General features: G+C 37.2%; 1 gene segment (V, D, J or C); it reads right to left on the bottom strand.

Annotated features, from left to right (window-relative positions):
• Positions 1 to 451: 451 nt before the first annotated feature.
• On the bottom strand, positions 452 to 890 carry LOC126015735 (immunoglobulin heavy variable 1-3-like). The segment is given in 2 exon segments: positions 452 to 765; positions 845 to 890. Coding segments are annotated over 2 exon segments (360 nt in total).
• Between the last annotated feature and the right edge of the window lie 1,326 nt (positions 891 to 2,216).

The following is a 2,216-nucleotide window of genomic DNA, read 5'->3' on the forward strand; positions in this document are numbered from 1 at the left end:
AAAGAAAGAAAGAAAGAAAGAAAGAAAGAAAGAAAGAAAGAAAGAAAGAAAGAAAGAAAGAAAGAAAGAAAGAAAGAAAGAAAGAAAGAAAGAAAGAAAGAAAGAAAGAAAGAAAGAAAGAAAGCAGGATCTATGGTGCAAGAACATACAATCAAACATGACATAATTGCATGTGATTTTTGTGTTAGCAACTGGAAACCTCCAGCAGACAATCTTGAAGAAAAATAGTAAGAATACAGGAGTCACGGATTATACTGTTTCTATTGTTATTGCATAATGATAAAGAGATATACTGAGATTTTCAAATAAATGCTGAGCCTGGAGCCGCCTTCTAAATTTCAGAAACCTGACTCTGCAGGAAGAAGTTAAGAGGCCTAAGCATTCCTATAATCTCTTCACTCAATACAGCTGATTCTTCCGCAGGTTTCTGATACATTCAGGATGTGGGTTCTCACACCGTGCCTCTAGCACAGAAATATGTGCCTGTGTCCTCAGGCGTCAGATTGCTCATTTCCATGTAGGCTGTGCTGGCGGACGTGTCTGCAGTGAGGGTGACTCTGCCCTGGAACTTTTGTGCATATCTTGTTTCACCATCTTCAGGGTCAATCCATCCCATCCACTCAAGCCCTTTTCCAGGGCGCTGCTGAACCCAGTTCATCAAGTAGCTTGTGAAGCTGATTCCGGATGCCTGGCAGGAGATCTTCACTGATGTCCCAGGTTTCCTCAACTCAGGCCCAGACTGCACCAGCTTCTGGGAGTCCACACCTGTGGGCAGAGATTGGATTGGAAGGACTTCCCTGACTGGGCCTGGTTCCCTTCTCAGTCCAGGGACTGGGAACCTTACCTGTGGCCACTGTGAGCAGGAAGAAGATTTTCCATATCCATTCCATGCTGAGTGCTGTGCTCACACAGAAACGTTAGTGTGTAGAGCTGTGGACTTTTGATATCCTTACATGCAAGCTTTTCTGTATTTATTTCAATAACAAAAGTGTATTTGCATTTTCATAAGGGACAATAATCATAGTTAAATCCAAGTCCAATATATAGAAGAAGCAAATGATTTACTTAGGCTTAATTCTCAAGAGTGTGAACACTAATATTTTGAGGTCATGAGCCCACAAACTTTCCTTAACTCTGCAGTAGAGAAACCCTCTACTGCAGTAGAGAAATATTAGACAGGGCATGCTACTATCAAAGAATCATCAGAAAAGCCCTACATCTTCACTTCCTTGGGCTTTACTATTAGAAATTTAATGCAGATATTTTTATTTAACTCTTTTTTAATTTTTATGTGTTTTGTTATTAAATGCTCATGAGATAAAGATTAAAAAATACAGTAGTGTGTCAGTCATACAAGGTTCCTTCAACTTTCTGTTCACATTTGTTTATTTACCACCCAAATTTTCTACCATTAGCCCTCCCCTCTAGCATACATAGCCTGCCTTTATGACAGACACATTTTCTTTCTCCTTCTCTCTCTATATATAGCGTTTCCTCTCATCTGACCCCATTTTTTCTATTCAGTATCATGTTTGCAACACTGCTCCTGAAGGAAACCATGCATATCTCTTTATTTACTTTCAATTATAATTTGTTGACCATGAGCTTTTCCTATATCATTGTCATAGTGTTCATTTCTCTGTCTAAACTGTATCCCCTTCGTTTACATTATCTGCTATTATTCTCATACTACGAGTTTTTATAGCCCATATGAGTGTAATCATCCTAATACTACTGTCTCCATCTGACTCATTTCACTTAACATGCTGATACACATCTGTCTACTTATACACAAATTTTATTAATTCATTTTACCTAACAGCTGCATAGTATTCATTCTCTAGGTGTGTCTACAATAGTTTTTTTTTTTACACTCACCTGTCATGTGGCACAGAGTTTCCAAACTCTGGTTAATGTGAATAGTTTTGGAAAAAATAATCATAGGAAAGCAGATGCCTCTTTGCATTGTGTTTTGATATCCTTAGCCAATACTTCTAGGATCAGTATATCTGGATTGAATAAAAGTTAATTTGTAATTTTTGAGCATAGTTCATTTTGTCTATTTCCAAAATGATTGGTTATGTCGACATTCCCACCAGCAGTGGAAGAGGGTTTTGAATTTTTCATTTTATTCTTTTAATTCATTATTCTTTTAATTTAAGTTAATTCATATCCTTTTAATTCATCTTTCCTGTTTCTTTTCAGATACACAAATA

The sequence above is a fragment of the Suncus etruscus genome, chromosome 8 (genome assembly GCF_024139225.1).
Source record: "Suncus etruscus isolate mSunEtr1 chromosome 8, mSunEtr1.pri.cur, whole genome shotgun sequence".
Taxonomy (NCBI): domain Eukaryota; kingdom Metazoa; phylum Chordata; class Mammalia; order Eulipotyphla; family Soricidae; genus Suncus; species Suncus etruscus.